This window comes from Bos indicus, chromosome 4 (genome assembly GCF_029378745.1).
Source record: "Bos indicus isolate NIAB-ARS_2022 breed Sahiwal x Tharparkar chromosome 4, NIAB-ARS_B.indTharparkar_mat_pri_1.0, whole genome shotgun sequence".
Lineage (NCBI taxonomy): Eukaryota > Metazoa > Chordata > Mammalia > Artiodactyla > Bovidae > Bos > Bos indicus.
Window position 1 is genome coordinate 65,196,509 of NC_091763.1, and position 18,991 is coordinate 65,215,499.

The window sequence follows — 18,991 nt, forward strand, 5'->3', positions numbered from 1 at the left end:
ATTTAGATATATTCCAAGGCACTTTTATAGGTTTATTGTTTTTGTCAAAATTATGAAAGAAATTCTTTTTGTTTTCTTTAATGATCTCCTTTGGTTATTGCTGATGCATGGAAATAATACTGATTTTTGCATTTTGCTCTAGAATTCAATAAGCTTGATAAATCTTATTATTCTAAATACATCTATCTAGTCCCTTGAGATTTCTATATAGACAGTCATCTTGCCTGCAAATGTGAAGAGTTTTTAAGTTTATACACTACTTACTTCATAGTGTTGTCATTCTGCTTTGACTTTTAGTTCAATGTTGAATAAAAGCAATGTTAACAGATTTTGTTCCTGGTTTAGTGAAATTCTTCTAAGGTTTCTTTGTTAGGATTGATATTTGCTACCAAGATTTCACAGATAACGTTAGGTTAAGAAACTTCCCTTCCCTTGCAAAGAGTTTTTATTTCTTTGCTCTGACATTTAATAATTAATTACTTTTATATTTTGTTATTTTCTTCCCTGTATATTTTGAGATTATTAATTTTTTTGAAACTGTTAATGGAATATGCTCTAAGTGACATTACTGACGACGGTCCATCTTTAAATTTATGGAAAGATATTATTATTCTTGTTGGATGTTTGATATGTATAATACTTATATAGTAAAAAATCACAATCTTTTTTCTTTATGATGAAAATATACTCCCAGCTTGTCATTTACCTTTTTATTCTTTATTATGTTTTTCACATATAGGTTTTCATTTTGGGTAGAAAAAATTATTAATTTAATTGTTCTTGTATTTTAAGTAAAACTTAAATAAATTTTTCTAATTAATTAATTTAAAATTTTTATTGGCATATAGTTGCTTTACACTGTTAGTTTCTGCTGTACAAAAAAATGAATTAGTTATATGTATACATATATCCACCCTTTTTTAGATTTCCTTTCCATTTAGGTCACCACACATTAAGCAGAGTTCCCTGTGTTAAACAATAGGTTCTCACTAGTTATCTGTTTTATACAGAGTGGTGTATATATGGGCTTCCCCCGTGACTCAGTGGTAAAGAGCCCTTCTGCAATGCAGGAGATGCAAATTCTATTCCTGGGTCGGGAAAATCCCCTGAAGGAGGGCATGGCAACCTACTCTAATATTCTTGCCTGGAAAATCCGATGGACAGAGGGGCCTGACAAGCTGCAGTCCATGGGGTCACAAAGAGTCGGACATGACTGGAGCAATTGAACACAGTGTACATATGTTAATCCCAGTATCCCATTAAGTAAAGCTTTTAAAATCATTCTCTATTTCAAATGATATAAATATTCATCTACATTTATTTGTAACCCTTTTATTTTTTCAAAATGTATTTATTTATTTATTGGCAGTGTTATGAGCCATATGGGATCTTAGTTCTCCAACCAGAGGTCAGAGCTGTGTCTCTTGCAATGGAAGCTCAGAGCCCTAACCACTGGACTTTTATAATTTGCTTTTCTTTTTTTACATTTAACTATCTTAAATTTTATCTATCTGAAATTTATGTTGATAGAGTGAAATATTTTATGAACATACACATTTTTTTCATCAAGTTCTAACATTTATTTTCATAATTTATTATAGCAGTCAATGATAAGCTATATTAGTTTTTCAACTGCTGAAACACTACAGAAATCTCAGAATGAAAGAGAATTGTTCAAGGATTGGTATTCTTTTATATTTTATTGAACTTAAGTCATCACTATGTTATTAAAATATTTTGCATATATATTCACAGGTGAAATTTATCAATTTTGTGAATTATTTTAGTCATATTTTGATATCAGGTTTTAAAAATATCTGTAAGGAACTGGAAAGATTTATAACTGTTTGCATTATCTGAATTGCAGAAAATTGAGTCTGGTCACATAATTTTTTTTATAGCATTGCAGTTCATGGGCATTCTCAGAGATACTTTTTGATAAACTTAATTTTTTTGTTACTCTCTATGTATTATTTATATAGCTAGGTTATTTTGTTAATTTTATGTATGAAAAGTGAAAGTGTTAATTGCTCTGTCATGTCCATCTCTTCGCGTCCCCATGGGCTATAGGCCACCAGGCTCCTCTGTCCATGGAATTTTCCAGGCAAGAATACTAGAGTGGGTAGCCATTCCCTTCTCCAGGGGATCTTTTATATATATATATATATATTGGAGAAGGCAATGGCACCCCACTCCAGTACTCTTGCCTGGAAAAATCCCATGGATGGAGGAGCCTGGTGGGCTGCAGTCCATGGGGTCGCTAAGAGTCGGACACGACTGAGCGACTTCACTTTCACTTTTCACTTTCATGCATTGGAGAAGGAAGTGGCGACCCACTCCAGTATTCTTGCCTGGAGAATCCCAGGGACGGGGGAGCCTGGTGGGCTGCCGTCTATGGGGTTACACAGAGTTGGAAACAACTGAAGTGACTTAGCATAGCATAGCATATATATATATGCTATGTATATATATATGTATATATATATACATATGTATATATGTGTATATATGTATGTATTCATAAATATTGGTAAATAATACTAGTATAAAATTTAATGATATAAATATATTTTTTCCTAAAATATCATCCTTGTTAATTATCTGTGGTTTTAGTCTCACTAGTAGTACTTGTGTATCTTCATAATTTAGAAAAGGGTTTGCATATTACACAGTTTATTTATCAGTGATCATGTGTCTTTCCTCTAATTTTACTTTGATTATTTAATTTTGTTTGTATGCATTATTCTCTTTTAGTTTTTTTTGATGGTGTTGCTTTTTTCTTCCCCCCCTCCAAAAAAAATAAAACTAGTGCTTGGATTTCACTTGTCAAATCATTTGTTCTCTGCTTCTCATATTACTCATTTCTACCTGTCCATTAATCTCTAATTATGTTTACCTTATTGTTTGTATGATTGTATCTTGAGACAAATGCTTACTTTTAGCTTTTTCTTGTTTGATTGTGAAAGCAATTAGTACTATGAATTAGCTTCAGATCAGTGCTTTTGTTCCAATTCTCCAATTTTATATGAAATGTTCTCCATTATTATTCAAATGATGTGAATTTATAGTTTTAACTTTTCATTTTCTGTACTTTTATTTAAGATGGAGGACTCAGTCCCCAAGTCTTGGATCTGGAATTTTGTTTGTTTGGAGGAGAAAAGTGTCACTTATACTTTTATTATTGAATCAAACATTACTGCACTTATATCTATGGCAGTGGTCTATACATTATTTGTGAGTATGTGTGTATATACGATATCAATGAAATAATCTTGGCATATGATTTATAGATGCTGGTGCTGGTTTAGTCGCTAGGCTGTGTCCGACTCCTGCAACTCCACGGACTGTAGTCTGCCAGGCTCCTCTGTTCATGGGATTCTCCAGGCAAGAATGCTGAAGTGGGTTGCCACTTCTTTCTCCAGAGGACCTTCCCGACCCAGGAATCAAACCCAGGTCTCTTGCATTTCAGGCAGGCTCTTTACCGACTGAGCTACAAGAGAAGCCCCTGTAGATATCTAACAAATATATAACTATTTGTCAGATAGCTTAATAAATATTCCAAGAACATTAGCAAAGAATATTTAATTAAATATTTTGCTATTAAGTGCTTATTATAAATTATAATGTTAATATATTTTTCATCGTATTTTGTTTCATGCTTGATCTTAAAAGATGAGAATATTAAAATCTCTCAATTTGAGTGGAGATGTTGCTCAAAATGTACAAAACTGCAATTGTGCTGGAGGAGTAAGTCTAGAGATCTAAGGTACAGCCTGATGACTATCATCAATAATACTATATTGAATATCAGAAATTTGCTAAAAGAGATTTCAGGTTCATTTAGTACACACACATCCACACAAAGTTAATTACGTGAAGAGATGATATGTTAATTAGCTTGACTATAGGAATTATTTCACATGTACATGTGCATCAAATTATCATGCTGTACACCTTAATATATATAATTTTTGTTAAAACAAAATGTCCCATTTTTATTGTGTTAATTTCCTATAGTGTGGCAGGGTTCTTTTGCTAAGTAGTGTTATGAAAATAACATATGCACATGGTAACATAATAAAAGATGCCAGTTAATGTAAAACATGTTAGTTTTCCTTCTGGTAAGGCCATTAGTAGTCCCTCACACATTCTTCCAGAAGCATCCTGCACATGCTCTGCTCCCTCAATAGAAATAGACATTGTCTTAATCCAAAGAAGTATTTATACAGACTCTTTGCACATATCTTCCCCCCTCCTTTAACAACTGTATATCTCAGAGACCTCTCTGTATCAACACATAAACACATGCCTCATTAAATAAAACACTATCTGAACAGATTTTAACATAAGGATGTACGATAATTATTTAACGCAAACGTATTTCCCGCACTTAGGCTGCCTCTAGTTGTTTGTTCTTATAAACAGTTTTATAGTAAAAATCCTTGTGTGTATATTTGAGTCTATTGGTAGGTCAAGCTTCAGAACTATAATAGTCACATGAAAGTTCAGTTCAGTTCAGTCGCTCAGTCGTGTCCGACTCTTTGCGACCCCATGAATCACAGCACACCAGGCCTCCCTGTCCATCACCGAAAGTTACATACATTTAAAACTGCAACATGAACAGATTATACTCTAAGTAATGACAATTTAACTTTCAACCAACATTGAGTGTTTGTTTTAAATTTTTACTATCATTAGGCATTGGTAAATATTTGTTGTTGTTTTGTTTAGTTGCTAAGTCATATCCAACTCTTTTGCAACTCCATGCACTGTAGCCCGTGTCTATGGGATTCTCCAGGCAAGAATACTGGAGTGGATTGCCATTTCCTTCTCCAGGGGATTTTCTTGGCTCAGGGATCGTACTCGCATCTCCTGCATTGGCAGGCAGATTCTTTACAAATGAGTTATCTGGGAAACCCAACAAATCTTTAAATATTAAGATTTGCTAATATGACAGGTAAAAAACATATGTTATCATTATTGATTAAATTTGTATTTCTTTAGTTATAAGAGACATTGATCATGTTTTACCATTTTAATGGAGCTTGTATATTTCTGCCCTTAATATCGTATTTATTTCCTTTCCTTATTAATCTATGATTTTATTGTTGTTCTAATTGATTTGTAGGGGCTTCTCACAAATTCATAAAATCAGTCTTTATATATTATATGTTAATTATTTGATATGTAATGATTCATTACTGTTAAATCTTAAATGAGGTTTATAATTTTGGTTAGTTTTTAAAGTCCTCTTTTTAATTCTTTCTTACCTTGAAGTATACTTTATTAGATTTTAATATTATAACCTTGATAGCATTTGTCTTTATTTCTCTTTTATCCTATTTTCAACCTTTCCCAGTAGTTTGTTGTAATCAAAATAGGATTTAAGCTAAACATTATTGTAGATTTTATTTTTATCCCAAGTTACTTAGTAATTTTTGTCTTTCCAAAAATTTAACAATAATTAACTTGGTATGTTTAGTTGGTTTTGAGTTCATTTTTCCCATACTCTATGTGAATTATTCTAGAGTATATTGTTTTGAGTAACATCTTAATCAGTTAGAACATTGTCCTAGAAGGGAAGCCCTCCTTTGAAAATGACTTTATGTTGCCCTTGCGTATAGAAAACATATAAATGGGTATAAAAAATAGGTTCACATTGTTCAGCTTCTAAATTAAATGTACAGTAGTTTATTACTATCTATCATTTAGTGTGCTAATGTCACAGAAATTTTTTACTTTGTAAGCAATCTGTAGTTTTCTGTCTGAGAATCTGTGGATAAACCTTTCCCCAGCTTATCTTTGTACTTCACACATTGCACTGTGATATTTAGGTGTTCTCATTTCATTTGTGTACTTGGCTTATTTAAATCAAAGAATGACTTACACATTGGCTTCCCTGGTAGTTCAACTGATAAAGAATGCACCTGTAATGCAGGAGACCCCAGTTTGATTCCTAGGTTGGGAAGATCCCCTGGAGAAGGGATAGGCTACCCATTCCAGTATTCTTGGGCTTCCCTGGTGGCTCAGATGGTAAAGAGTCTGCCTGCAATGTGGGAGACCTGTGTTTGACCCCTGTGTTGGGAAGATCCCCTGGAGGAAGGCATGGCAACTCATCCAGTATTCTTGCCTGGAGAATCGCCATGGACCAGAGGAACCTAGCGGGCTGCAATCCATGGGGTCACAAAGAGTCAGACACAGCTGATCAACTAAGCGCACATACATGACTTACACATTAAAAAAAATCAGATGGTACCAAGAACCATGTAATGAAATTCCCCAAAGTTTAATTGCTTTTAACACTTTCTATGTGTGATTCGTCTTGTTATACAGTTTCTTTCTAAATAATATACTTCATCTCTATTTTTGACTCATTTTCAATAACTTATTGTTGAGTGCTTCACATATTCTAATTCCCTCACATGGATTAACTCATTTGATCTTCACGACACCTCTGTAAATTATATTGCTATTAGTTTGCTTTTAAGGAAATTGAAGCATGGAGTTTGACTGACTTGCTTTAGGTTAGCCATTTTAAGCAGGGAAATAGGTAGAATATGAATCCAAGTCCTTCTGATTCCACTATAAACAATAAAGTTTAGCTAATTTACACTGCTACTCCACTCCCTTTGTCCTTACATATGTATGTATGTATCTATCTGCCTATCACCTATCTAAACTTTCCTTGCTCAGTCTATCAGCTTTATTCAGTATCTTGCCAGATTTCTATTTAAGGTAAAGACATTGGTGCACTGTGCTTAATGTTTTCTATTTGCTTCCCCAGATCTAGTATCTTTTCTTTTCCACCCTACTCTATGGGTCCCATATGGACTGAATCAACGAGCTTCCTTGATATCTGGTATCATCTTGAGTTTGGCCCTGGAGATGGGAGAACGGCAAGGGAAGGAGTTTGGAGTGTTTATTTTTCCTCCTGCCTCCCTCCTGGGTCACCCATAGTTTGGTTACCTCCCTCTAAAAAAAGCCACAGCTTTCTGTGTAACTCTTCGTCCTAGGTTTTAGTCACTACTCCTTCCCCTGCCCTTGTAGTCCTGATAGTGGTAATTTCTCCCTAAAATTTCTAAACCTAGAATTTGGCACCATTCATTGTTGGTTTTAAGCTTGCTCATATGTTTATAGAAACCACTTCTCAGTCACCTAGGTTAGGTGCCATCTGTTTTCTTTTTGGAGGAAAGTCCGTATTCTTTCCTCCACCTTGTCTTCAGACTTTTCATTGACCACTTCCCAACAGATATAATTCTACCTTCAAAATGTTCAGTTTGATATTTCCAACAGTGCCAGAATTAAGCCTTCGTGTTTGCCTATTTGTTGATTCTCAAAGCTGAAAACGAATCCACAGCGTTTATACTGTTATGGCTGTGTAGTTTGGTCTGGTGGCATTTACTTTTCTCTATACCCATTGCCACCAAACGGTATTAATTTTAAGACTTCTATTATTTGTATACTCCTCAAAAAGAAAAAGAGCCATCTGCCAATTAAATTATGACCTGCCATCAATTATAAAATATATCTTGATTTTAATGAAAAATTGTTCATGTTGAAACTGAGGAAATATTCTGGTCAACTCTTCTCTTGTCTTCTTGACTGGTTCTTGAGCAGCTTTCAGCCTCGAGTCACAATCCATTTTATAGCCTGTTGTTATTACTCTCATGCACCGACCATGTGTCCTCCAACCGCAGAGGGGTCATTTCAAAGTTGTATGGTACAGTATTTAAGAGTACAGATTCTGGTACTAGCTGACCTGAATTTGAAACCTGGAACCCCTTTTTACTATGGGGCTATGGAAAGATACTTAACATTTCTGTCTTACAGTTTCTTCGTCTAATAATTAGAAGTAGTAATAATGCCCATCTCAGTGGTTATTTTGAGAATTAAAAGATGTAATGCACATGAAATACCCAGGACAGTACCCGTCACACTGTGACTGTCTACCTTAAATTTAATGGAAGTGCTCTGTAAGTGGTCTCCTTCAGGGGTCTCTTGCTGCTTGGTACTCAGAGTAGCATCTCCAGTCCTCCTCCAAATGATGGAGGGACACAGAGCAGGGCCTTACTGCTCCCCAGTGAAATATCTTCAGCAGTCTTCTCTCTGTGACTTGGCCCCTCTTAAAATACACGATGGGTTCACGACCTGTGTAACTGGGCCCTACAATTTCCTTAGAAAAGTTGCAGGTACAAATTTGTCACATACTGACTTTGTATCTGATATCTATCTTTTTTAGAACCTCAGTAAAAACTAAGACAGGGCGAGTCCAGTTCTAACCACCTGTTACGTCTATATAATACACTCCTTGGATCTGTCTTCCTTGACATTTTGTTTATTATATCCATTCCTTTTTTCCACTTTATTCTTAAACAATTTCGCATACTTGTCTCCTACTTTTTATTCAGCTATTTTTTTTCTAGTATTCAATCTGTCACCTACTGTCTTCATTGTATTCTTTGAATTATATTTTAATTTTTCTACTAGCATTTTGCTTTAACTATAAATAAATGGTTGTTTTATAACCTCACAGTGTACTTAAATTTAATATTGTACTATTTCACATAAGATGTAAAAACTCTGAGCTGTATTGATCCATTTACCAGCCTCCCCATACTCCAAGCTAAAATTGTCATAGGTATTATGTTGGTGTTTGGTATAAACATCACAGTTCACTGTCTATCATTAGTCTGAAGCACTTCCTTTAGCATTGTTTACAGTACAGTTATGCTGATAATGTTAGCTTTCTTTTTTCTAAAATTTCTTTTATCTTTATTTTCCTTCCTGAAGGACATTTTTGCTGCGTACAGAATCTGGTTGACAGTTACTGCCTGCTGGTCTCTATCATTTCTAATGACAAGTTTTCATTCACTCAAATTTTATTCCCTATATACACCATGTAATTTTTATGTCCCTGTTTGAATATTTTCTCATTATAATTTTGACACTAAGTATAGTTTTCTGTGTACTTTTCATACATGGGAATTGCTGAGTTTCTTGAGTCTGTAAATGTGAATCTTTGAATGAATTTGGGAAATTTTCCATAATTATTTCTTTAGATTTTATTCCTGCCCAGTTTTTCCATTCTCTCCTTCTCTGACTGCAATTTCATGTATATTTGAACTTTTGATGTTGTCCCACAGGCTCCTAAGACTCAGATAATTTTTTTCATGTGATTTTTAATGTCTTTTTTCTCCTGTTCTTCAGTTTATTGGATACTTTCTATTGGAATCAAGTTCCCAAGTCTTTATTTTCTCATTTAAAATAAAGCTCATCAGCTGTTAAGCCCATGCAGTAAGTTTTGTGTTTCAGAAATTATAGATTTTCACTTACAGGATTTCCATTTCATTTTTATTATAATTTCTATTTTGTTTTTTAGATTTTCTCGTTTCATTAATTGTGAGCATATTTTTTCTTTGCATCCTTCAGCATGATTACAATAAGCTCTTTAAGATACTTCTGCTGCTGATTCCAACATCTTGGTTTTCTCACAGTTTATCTCCATTAATTGCCTATTTCTTCAGCCTAAGTTATATTTTCTTATTTTTTTCTTCTATTTTCCAGTAATTTTTTTTATTGTACCCAGACATTGTAAATGATATGATGTTTTAGCAGTCAGGAAAACTGGCTAGAATCAAAGTCCAATTGGAAATGTCATTTCACTCTTTTAGCTTTAGCTGAGATTCTTCAAGGCTTCCTCACGCATGTTTAGTTTGACTAGCAATGTGAGTAGATTTCATACTCAGACTCTGAAGATTGTCCTCTAGACTCTCTCTTTTCTGGGATTTCTCCCCTCACTTTCCAGCTTTTGTTATTGCCCTAAACTCTGTCTTCTGATTTTTCTAGCTAGTAAGACTGATAATTTCTATAAAAATTTTTAGAGTGGTATAAATTAGCTCTTGCTTTAGGCTAAGTGACTTAAAACGAAACAGGAAATTCACTCAGTGGCATTCTTTTAGCCCAAGTGTTGAAGCTTTCTGTACAGTCTGCCTGCTTTTGGTCACTCTCTAGTGACTTTAGGTTGCTTTGTTGAGAATTCAGAGTTATCTGTGGGAGGGTTGGCCATTGGGGGTTCCTTCAGTTCAGTTCAGTCACTCAGTCGTGTCCAACTCTTTGCAACCCCATGAATCACAGCACACCAGGCCTCCCTGTCCATCACCAACTCCCGGAGTTCACTCAAACTCATGTCCATCAAGTTGGTGATGCCATCCAGCCATCTCATCCTCTGTTGTCCCCTTCTCCTCCTACCCCCAATCCCTCCCAGGATCAGGGTCTTTTCCAATGAGTCAACTCTTCACATCAGGTGGCCAAAGTATTGGAGTTTCAGCTTCAGCATCAGTCCTTCCAGTGAACACGCAGGACTGATCTCCTTTAGGATGGACTGGTTGGATCTCCTTGCAGTCCAAGGGACTCTCAAGAGTCTTTTCCAACACCACAGTTCAAAAGCATCAATTCTTCAGCACTCAGCTTTCTTCACAGTCCAACCCTCACATCCATACATGACCAGTGGAAAAACCATAGCCTTGACTAGATGGACCTTTTTTGGCTATCTCTGCTTTTGAATATGCTATCTAGGTTGGTCATAACTTTCCTTCCAAGGAGTAAGTGTCTTTTAATTTCATGGCTGCAATCACCATCTGCAGTGATTTTGGAGCCCAGAAAAATAAAGTCTGACACTGTTTCCACTGTTTCCCCATCTATTTCCCATGAAGCGATGGGACCAGATGCCATGATCTTCGTTTTCTGAATGTTGAGCTTTAAGCCAACTTTTTCACTCTCCTCTTTCACTTTCATCAAGAGGCTTTTGAGTTCCTCTTCACTTTCTGCCATAAGGGTGGTGTCATCTGCATATCTGAGGTTATTGATATTTCTCCCAGCAATCTTGATTCCAGCTTGTGCTTCTTCCAGCCCAGTGTTTCTCATGATGTACTCTGAATAGAAATTAAATAAGCAAGGTGACAATATACAGCCTTGATGTATTCCTTTTCCTATTTGGAACCAGTCTGTTCCATGCCCAGGTCTAACTATTGCTTCCTGATCTGCATATAGGTTTCTCAGGAGGCAGGTCAGGTGGTCTGGTATTCCCATCTCTTCCAGAATTTTCCACAGTTTATTGTGATCCACACAGTCAAAGGCTTTGGCATAGTCCATAAAGCAGAAATAGATGTTTTTCTGGAACTCTCTTGCTTTTTCAATGATCCAGTGGATGTTGGCAATTTGATCTCTTAGTCATTATCAAAAACAGAATCAGACACTGTGTATTTTACCTGAAAGGAATGGTTACTTACTAGAGGTTGTTCTCGTACGTAGAAGCAGTGTCTTCATACATCTCACTGAGGATATTCATTTCTGAGCATTCTTAATGATTCTTTGTAGTCATTCTTTCATTTGTGGGCATTTCTTGAAATAGCCTGTAATTGTGAACTACTAGATATTGTGGTAATTTTTCTGTGTTTGCTAATATTAAAAAGTGACAGGAAAGGTATACTTTACCTAATTTGAGAGTTAACTTAGATTCTTTTGAAAATTATGACCATAACATGTACACTTAACTCTTTAAAACCTAGGTGAGCTCCTATTATAGATTTGTCTGCAACTTCACTCACAATATATCTCAAACAAACTCTTCAAGGATTCTAGAATATGAATGATTGATTTTGTTCTCAATTTTCTAATCACACCATTATTTGTTTCCTTCTTATATTTATATTCTTTTTCATTCCAGCGATAATTTTTCAATGATAAAGGGAGGATGGTGCATTTGTGGGCTTGGGTCCTAACCTTTCATCAGAAGAAATTTTGCTCATTTTTTTAGGGAAATGCTTAAATACACTTTTTATGCTAGTGTTCAGAACATTGTACATGAGTAGAAGAAGTATAAAATATCTTAAAACTAAGTGTTAAAGGTATTTGAAGAGTTCGTTACACGCCTTTGTCTATTTGTGTGTATCTGTGTGGCTTAATCTTGCCTGGAAAATCCATGGACAGAGGAGCCTGGTAGCCTGCAGTCCATGGGGTTGCTAAGAGTCGGGAATGACTGAACGACTTCACTTTCACTTTTCACTTTCATGCATTGGCGAAGGAAATGGCAACCCACTCCAGTGTTCTTGCCTGGAGAATCCCAGGGACGAGGAAGCCTGGGGGGCTGCTGTCTCTGGGGTCACACAGAGTCAGACACGACTGAAGCGACAGTAGCAGCAGCAGCAGCAGCAGTGTGGCTTAAAACTATAACTTATTGTTGCTTCCCTGTTAGCTCAGACAGTGAGAATCTGCCTGCAATGCGGGACCCCCAGGTTCAGTCCCTGGGTCAGGAAGACCCCCTGGAGAAGGAAATGGCAACCTACTCCAGTATTCTTGCCTGGGGAATTCCATGGACAGAGGAGCCTGGTGAGCTACAATCCAAGGGGTCACAAAGAGTTGGTCACAACTGAGGGACAAACACTTTCACTTTCACACATGTGGCTTAAAACTAAAATTTATTATTACTTTCATGGTTCCATGGGCTGATTCAGCTCAGCTATGCATTTGTTGCTTGGATTGTCTCAGGCAGCTCCAGTCAGATAGCATCTGGGCTGGAGTCATTTGAAAGTCTGACTGGACTGGGTAACAAGGATGGTATATTCACAGGGATACTCATTCAAAGTGGTCACACACGTGGCACACCCATGTGTTGCACTTTTCACACAGTATGAGGATCAGGTTCTCAGAAGAAATGTTCCAAGAGCAGGTATCTCAAGAGCCAGGAGTCAGTTGGATGGATTAAAGGATATGCTTGGAAGAGGCACAGCACCACTTCTTCCACATCCTATTGGTCAAACAGTCCATGTGCCTTCATCTTTTGTGTAAAGTCATCTTTTGAACTTTGTGTCAATGTTCATTATTTCATATGTGCAAATATATATATAATATGTGCATATACAATTTATGTACATATAATCCATTCATATATATATATCTATCTATCAAAGTAATAGTTTCCCCTTTCCCCATTAATCAAGCTAGTTTTACTTATTTCTTCTCAGTCCTATTTTTCTTGGGTTAACAACACTGGTTTTGAAAGTAATAAAATCACATTTGCTTTACTAGAATTCATATTTTCTCCATTAGGTTAACCTTCACCCATCTTAATTTGCTCTCTGAATCTGAGATTAAATGTAGATTAGCACTTTTGCGTAACTTTCTGAATAATTTTTCAGAATGACTGAGGTGACTTACATGATATCAGCAGACCTCTTAATTGAATGTCAAGGAAGGCAGTTCTTATCAGCAAGGGGACCTCCAGCTTCACTGAGAATCATTCAATTAGATGGAAAACAGATGCTTATTTCTGTCTTATAAACCTCAATGTAGGTTAGGTGGTAATTACTTTGAAGAGCAGGATAACAATTTATGTAATCAGCAGGACCCTATAATTACTAATGCATAATTTCTAAACAGCATTTAGCAAAATGAGGCCCATACATACACTTTGTAATGAAAAAGATGTGTTTGACACCACACTAAATTAAATTTAAAATTTGCATATTTTCTTCCAGGAAACACACGAGCTTCATCTGCTTTATTTTGCTTCACTAAACCCTGTCTACTTTTAGCTCTGTTACAGGATCATGGAAATGCTGAATCATAGTGATGGCTGAATGGCAGCATAAGACCCAGCAGTAGAGAAAGACTTCCTTCTCTTTGTCTGGGATGATATAACATCAATCCAAGAGATGACTTGGAAAGTTACATCTAGGCAACTTGTTTCCATTGAGAGTTTAATATGATGTTTATAGAATCACTTAATTTAGATTATAAGTGCCAGCAGAGAACTTAAAAATTATCTACACTTCTTTCTTTATCACAGATGGAAAAACTAAGGTCCACTAAGAGTTAACTCATTGGAAAAGACCCTGATGCTGGGAGGGATTGGGGGCAAGAGGAGAAGGAGACGACAGAGGATGAGATGGCTGGATGACATCACTGACTCAATGGACGTGAGTTTGGGTGAACTCTGGGAGTTGGTGATGGACAGGGAGGACTGGTGTGCTGCGATTCACGGGGTTGCAAAGAGTCAGATACGACTGAGCAACTGAAATGAACTGAACTGAAATTGGTATGACTCGTGCAACAGCAAGCAACTGGCAGTAGGAGTAAGAACGTATTCACTCAGTCCCAGTTCTGTGTGAAATCCATTCCACTAGCCTATTCAGGTCATATAGTGTTTTTGTTAGATAGGACACAAACTATATCAGCCCCAGGAATATTGAACATTTCTGTAGTAATTATTTTGAAATTTACATGTACATATGCATTGCTAGTAGGCGTTTAATAGTAGTAGGTACAAGTAGTAGTAATAGTAGGTATCGCATCTCCTAAATAAGCTCCTAAATATGCTCTACATATTAAGAAAGTTGAGTACTAGTTCATTACATTTTCTTTCTGAAAGATGAAATTATACACCTTGATGAAGTCTTACCTACAGTTTCTGAAGTCATGTCGACAGGATTGCTGGTCTCTTCTTCAAAGCTTTGGACCTGAGACACCAAAATATATCAATTCATAATAAATTCACTTAATTTGTTTAATCAACATATAATGAATATCGACTGGCTCCTACTAAGAGGATTAAACATAATATCTGACTTCAAAAAGCTAACAGGCTGCTGCAGGCAAGTGACATGTACAAGGCACTCATATCAAAGATTCAAAGAACTAAGGGAGATAAGATGAGGGAAAGAGGGGCCTCCTAGGTGGTCCAGCAGTTAAGATGCAGCACTTCCACTGCAGGAGGTGTGGGTTCCATCCCTGGCCAGGAAAATAAGGTCCTTCGTGCTTGGCCAAAGGTTATAAAAGAAATAAATAATGGGGGTTAGGATAAATGTTCAAATCAATTTGGAGAGCACTTGCATGTTTACAATGTTTTCACATTGACAGCTACAGAATCCATTACTCCATTCAATCAAGTCTCTTATGTCAATAAAAATTTAAGGCTTTATTCAAAAGAAAAAAGAAGGGGGAGGGGGAGGGAAAGATTATGTCTGGGTGGGAGGAATAGAGACCCTGCCTGGAGATGTGACATTTGAACTAAACTTACATAATATTATTACTATTAACCTAGGAAGCTTTTTTTTTTTTTTTTTTGCTCCTAAAGAGCATTAACTATATTTGGAGAAAGCAAGTTATTTCCCATATTTAATTTTAGCTCTCTAAGGGATTTATTTACAACTTGGTAAATTTGTGGAGAGCAATTTAGGAAATTCATAACTCAGTTGCTATGTAAATCTTAGAAAGCTAAAAGAAAATCTGATTTCCAAATTAACAGGGTTGAATTTATTTTAAAAATTCTTTTTAGAAATTAATGAATACTACTCTTTAATGAGAATAAATCATTGCTAAAACTAAATCATAATTATTTCTTTAAAAATAATAACAGCTCACTACTGAAACTTGATAAATATAAAAAGTCAAAGAAGGTAAAAAAATGGTTAGTGTTACTATTTTGGAGTATGTCTTTGCAGGCTTTCTTTTAATACATTTATTCTGGATAGAGTAATGTACTCAAATTTTTTCATTCAAAATTTGGAAGGACCTTTTCTCCTCATATTGTAAAATTTCTTTGAAAATACCACCTTTAATGAGTACACAATAGGCTATATTTTGAGGTACATTGATTTAATTAATGTTTCTCTTAATGAGGGAATGTTTTCTGGATTTTGCAAACAGAAATGCTGCTGAGATGAGTATCCTTGTACCTAAATCTAATCCACCTGCTAATGCACAGACAAAAAAGCCATGGGTTCAATCCCTGGGTCTGGAAGATCCCTTGGAGAAGGAAATAGCAACACACTCCAATATTCTTGCCTGGAAAATTCCATGGACAGAGGAGACTGGCGGGGGACAATCCATGGGGTCCAAAACAGTTCAACATGACTTAGCAGCTAAAATCTATTTCTGCTGCTAAGTCACTTCAGTCATGTCTGACTCTGTGCGACCCCATAGATGGCAGCCCACCAGGCTCCGCCATCCCTGGGATTCTCCAGGCAAGAACACTGGAGTGGGTTGCCATTCCCCTCTCCAATGCATGAAAGTGAAAAGTGAAAGTGAAGTTGCTCAGTCATGTCCGACCCTTAGCAACCCCATGGACTGCAGCCCACCAAGGCTCCTCCATCCATGGGATTTTCCAGGCAAGAGTACTGGAGTGGGGTGCCATTGCCTTCTCTGAAATCTATTTCTACATTTCATATTATTTATATGGGATTTATTTATGAATATTGAGGGCTGAATCAAATGATATGAACATTTTAAACATTGTGGTACACATGGCCAAAAATTACCTTTAACCCATGAATAAACAGGACATGAGAAAATGGCTCAGCAATGTAAGAAGAAATATTTATTCCTTATGTTTTAATCTTTCATATCTTTTTTTTCAGAGAAGTTACTTTACACTTGTAATTGAGTAGATATAGCTCTTAACACTATTTTAATTGGTTTTGTAACTCAAACCAGTGTATACCATGTACCTTTTTCAGTATAAGAAAATGTTTTGCTGTGAGCATTACCCTGGAGAAAAAGCCACTTAGTGCTAAGTAAAGTATCTATTCATCTATTAAATAAAAGAACAATAACAAAAAAGGTCCCAATAACTTCAAGTGGAAACCAGGTATATTCCTGGGTCATTCCACCTGGGCCAAACTTACTAATAAATTTAAAAAATAAAACAAGAAATGATGATTACTTTGGAAACATTTCCCATCCAAACAAGATGTTGACTGGCATTATTTAATATGGGTAACATTCTCACATGAGTTCCAGAGAGAAGGATCCTTGTATATAAGCAAGAGGGAAGGTTAAAGACGTTATATTGCAGATACAAAGAAGCACCCTAAGAGAGTCTACAATTACAGAAGTTCCATAAGTATTAAATTCTCTTCATATATTTGGGAATTAAAAAAGAAAGGAACAGACTTAGTTTAGGTAAAACTAAACACAAAAATATGTTGATTTTTGCATTAAAATTATCTACGTACAACTTTGTTGGAATCATAATTTTGAGAATTGGCCAAATATTGCCATATTCAGTCTCTAGTAGTACTTTAATGAAAACATCAAAGATTGATCTGGAGGCAATTTGGCTAATCAGAGTTGAAATTCTGATAGGTAGATATTTAAGTACATTGGCTCATGTTTTAAATGCCATGAAAATCTGCCAATTTTGCACACATTTTTCATAATTAGATTTTTAAAATTTGCCATTAAAAATGACTATTAAATCTGGCATTAGCTCCTGTTTAAGCTACAATCTACCCAAGCTTCATTTAATGATATATTGGTATTGAGTGAAACAAATATTTTTTTCCCAGCCTGTGTGATGAAGATGTAGTATTTTAAATATATTTTTTAAGAAAACAAAATTCAAATAGTGAGTTTTTTAATATCATTTTGAAGGATCTCTCTGCTTTACATATACATACACCCTTTTACACAAATCTGGGTAAATATTAAAGAAATTTAAAAAACAAAGTTGGCTTCAAAGTTCAACAGGACATTCTGTCTTTATACAGAAGCCACTCATAGACTAAATTAATATTACCAAATACTTCTAATATTAATTTTACTCTTCTACAAATGTTTGCCAAGTTCTCACTATGTACCAAAAAATATGTGTGAGCTTTTTTTTTAATTTAGGCTTTTGTTAGTGCCCTAGTGTGTTCTCCCTTCCCATACCTATATATACTTATATCTATATCTGTATCTATATATATATCTTTTCCTTGAGTAATTGTCATAATTGTCATAAATGAATATTTGAAAGTATGTCCTGCAGGGACTAACATTCTTTTCTTAATTCTTTACATTGACTATGATGGTATTCATTTCTGCCTGTACTCTCACACTAGATGACATACAGTGAATTTTGTTTCTTTCTAAGTCAACCTAGTCTGAAGCAGAAGAAACTTAGGAGGGGGACAGTAGAGTCTAATGGGGCTTGTCAAGAGGCTAGAGTTTGGCGAAATTTCCCGTTTAGATCCTACGAAATAGGCAGCAGACTGACTAACGACTTGCAGACTGTCTTGATTTTCTTTATAGTAATTTAACTATTAGCTTGGTAGTTAAATAAGTTTTGCAAGATGGAATAAAACAATATACTCTTTTTTAGAGCCATCTCAGTTTATACTCAAATTAGGGTATTTGACCAAAGCTCTGTTTTTTCCTCCGTTTATAATTTGTATTCATTTTTATGCTATGTGTTTTTTTTAAGATGTTTTGATACAGGCCATTTTAAAAATCTTTATTGAATTTGTTATCATATTACTTCTGTTTTATGTGTTGGTTTTTGGCCATGAGGCATATGGGATCTTAGCTCCCCAACCAGGGATCAAACCCATATTTCCCGCATTGGAAGGTGATGTCTTAACCACTGGGTCACCAGGAAAGTCTCTCTGCTACTGTTTTAAAATGAGATTAATATTGTAAGGTTCTTAAAATAATTTTTGACATAAGATGTATGCATACAAAAATATAGATAGATACTAGCATCATTAACAGTTATAAACTGAGGCAATTTCTATCTCTTTGTGGGATGGAGAGACCTACCAATAGGCATATTCATTCACCTAACTCAGTCTTCTTTTAAAGTTATTGTCAAGTTTCAACATCCTACAGTTTCCTTGGTTGTCTCTGCCCCATGGCTGGTTCAAACTTGTAGCTTTGGTGACAGAGCTGTCTCCACCCCTACCGTGTTGTTGGTTTCTGTGTCCATCCCTGGGGGCACTGTGGCTGCCTTGAGGGCAGAGTCTGTGCCCCGGAGCGTCATGCGTAATGGGTTTACATTTAGAGTGTCTCACACTCAGAGGGCTTGAAGAAAGCTGGCTTGACCTTAGGACTGGCATATAAATATTCTACCCTACTTCCAAACAATTTACATGGAAAGAGGGGAAAGACTTGCTCTTCTCTACTATCTTTGTAATTATTAAAGATCAGAGAAGTGAGTGAAAATGTGTATCTA

General features: G+C 35.7%; 1 protein-coding gene across 1 annotated transcript in view; it reads right to left on the reverse strand.

The window, feature by feature from the left end:
* The window catches only part of ITPRID1 (ITPR interacting domain containing 1), a 107,628-nt gene that overhangs the window by 48,758 nt on the left and 39,879 nt on the right, over positions 1 to 18,991 (reverse strand). Inside the window, exon 9 of the mRNA XM_070787869.1 lies at positions 14,459 to 14,516. Coding sequence (XP_070643970.1) covers positions 14,459 to 14,516 — 58 coding nt within the window. The remainder of the gene's footprint in view (positions 1 to 14,458; positions 14,517 to 18,991) is intronic.